The sequence below is a fragment of the Sinocyclocheilus anshuiensis genome, unplaced genomic scaffold (assembly GCF_001515605.1).
Source record: "Sinocyclocheilus anshuiensis isolate Anshui unplaced genomic scaffold, SAMN03320099.WGS_v1.1 scaffold194, whole genome shotgun sequence".
Taxonomy (NCBI): Eukaryota; Metazoa; Chordata; class Actinopteri; order Cypriniformes; family Cyprinidae; genus Sinocyclocheilus; species Sinocyclocheilus anshuiensis.
The window spans coordinates 1,792,533-1,794,696 of NW_015546074.1; the positions used below are offsets into that span (position 1 = coordinate 1,792,533).

The 2,164-nt window shown below is 43.9% G+C and overlaps 1 protein-coding gene across 1 annotated transcript in view; it reads left to right on the forward strand.

Moving 5' to 3' along the window:
• Nucleotides 1–1,279: 1,279 nt before the first annotated feature.
• Nucleotides 1,280–2,164, forward strand: part of LOC107699800 (myeloid-associated differentiation marker-like protein 2) — a 2,196-nt gene continuing 1,311 nt past the window's right edge. The window contains exon 1 of the mRNA XM_016501193.1: nucleotides 1,280–1,283. Coding sequence (XP_016356679.1) covers nucleotides 1,280–1,283 — 4 coding nt within the window. The remainder of the gene's footprint in view (nucleotides 1,284–2,164) is intronic.

Genomic DNA, 2,164 nt, shown 5'->3' on the forward strand with positions numbered 1-2,164 from the left:
GGAGAGATTTGATTTGTTAAAATCTCCAAGAATTATTAAAATAGAGTCTGGGTACCTTTGCTCCATTTCAGTTATTTGTTCGGCCAGCTGTTGCATCGCGGCGCTCACGCACGCGTCCGGAGGCGCGTAGTACACATTCACGAGAATGAAAGAGGAAAACTCCCACGGCTAGTAGAAAGGTTTACAGTTTATGATGAGTGCCTCTAAGTTAGGACAGCATACCTTTTTCAGCATTGTTACATCTGAACACCAACTTTCGTTAATGTAGAAACACAATCCACCACCTCTCGTTTTCCCTGTTAACTCCGCGATGCGATTCGCTCTGAACAGCTGGTAGCCCGGCAGATGAAGCGCGTTATCTGGAATGGCTTCACTCAGCCAGGTTTCAGTGAAACACAGTGCAGCAGAGTTTGAAAAGTCCTTGTTGGTGCGGGTGAGGAGAAGAAGTTCATCCGTTTTGTTAGGAAAGGAACGGACATTCGCGATACGGTACTGTTCTAGTGAATAACGGTTTCCAATTCATTTGGTAAATGAGCATATACACATATACACTTGTACACTTTGTTTGACAATAAAGCTTTGGTTGTTGTACCTTTCCTTGAGTACTTGGCTTCGATATTCTGATTTGCGAAAGTTTCACAGTATAGCTTTTGTCAGTTAACCCTTTCTTGATCCCTTAACTTAACTATTCTGATCTGAAAAATTTCACAGTGCAGTGTTGGTCAGTTAACTCTTCCCTGATTCATTTACATCACTATTTTGATTAGTGAAAACGTTCACAGTGCAGTTATGGTCAGATAACGGTTCAGTCAGTAACATCACCATTCTGACCTGTGAAAGATTTCACAGTTCACTACGCGTCAGCTGACCCTACCCTGAGTCATGTACATCACTATTCTGATCTGTGAAAATTTCACAGTTCAGTACAGGTCAACTGACCCTTCCCTGAGTCATGTACATCACTATTCTGATCTGTGAAAATTTCACAGTTCAGTACAGGTCAACTGACCCTTCCCTGAGTCATTAACATCACTATTATGATTTGTGAAATCTTTCACAGTTCATTATGGGTCAGCTGACCCTTCCCTGAGTCATGTACATCACTATTCTGATCTGTGAAATCTTTCACAGTTCAGTACGGGTCAGCTGACCCTTCCCTGGGTCACTAATATCACTATTCTGATCTGTGAAAACTTTCACAGTTCAGTACAGGTCAACTGACCCTTCCCTGAGTCATTAACATCACTATTATGATTTGTGAAATCTTTCACAGATCATTATGGGTCAGCTGACCCTTCCCTGAGTCATGTACATCACTATTCTGATCTGTGAAAACTTTCACAGTTCACCAGGGGTCAGTTGACCCTTCCCTGAGTTAGTAACATCACTATTCTGATTTGTAAACACTTTCACAGTGCAGTTATGGTCAGATAACGGTTTCCTGAGTCACTAACATCACTATTCTGATCTTTGAAAACTTTCAGTGAAGTGAGTGAAGTGAAGTGACATGTGGCCAAGTATGGTGACCCATACTCGGAATTAGTGCTCTGCATTTATCCCATCCAAAGTGCACACACACAGCAGTGAACACACACACACCGTGAACACACACCCGGAGCAGTGGGCAGCCATTTTTTGCTGCGGCGCCCGGGGAGCAGTTGGGGGTTCGGTGCCTTGCTCAAGGGCACCTCAGTCGTGGTATTGAAGGTGGGAGAGAGCGCTGTACATTCACTCCCCCCACCTACAATCCCTGCTGGTACGAGACTCGAACCCGCAACCTTTGGGTTACGAGTCCGACTCTCTAACCATTAGGCCACGACTTTCACAGTTCACTACGGGTCAGCTGACCCTTCCCTTGGTTACTAACATCACTAATCTGATCTGTGAAAACTTTCACAGTTCAGTAAGGGTCAGCTGACCCTTCTCTGAGTCATTTACATCACTATTCTGATCTGTGAAAACTTTCACAGTTCAGTACGGGTCAGTTTTTACAGATCAGAATAGTGATGTTAATGACCCAGGAAGGGTCAGCTGACCCGTACTGAACTGTGAAAGTTTTCATAGATCAAAATAGTGATGTACATGACTCAGGGAAGGGTCAGCTGACCCGTACTGACCTGTGAAAGTTTTCACAGATCAGAATAGTGATGTACATGACTCAGGG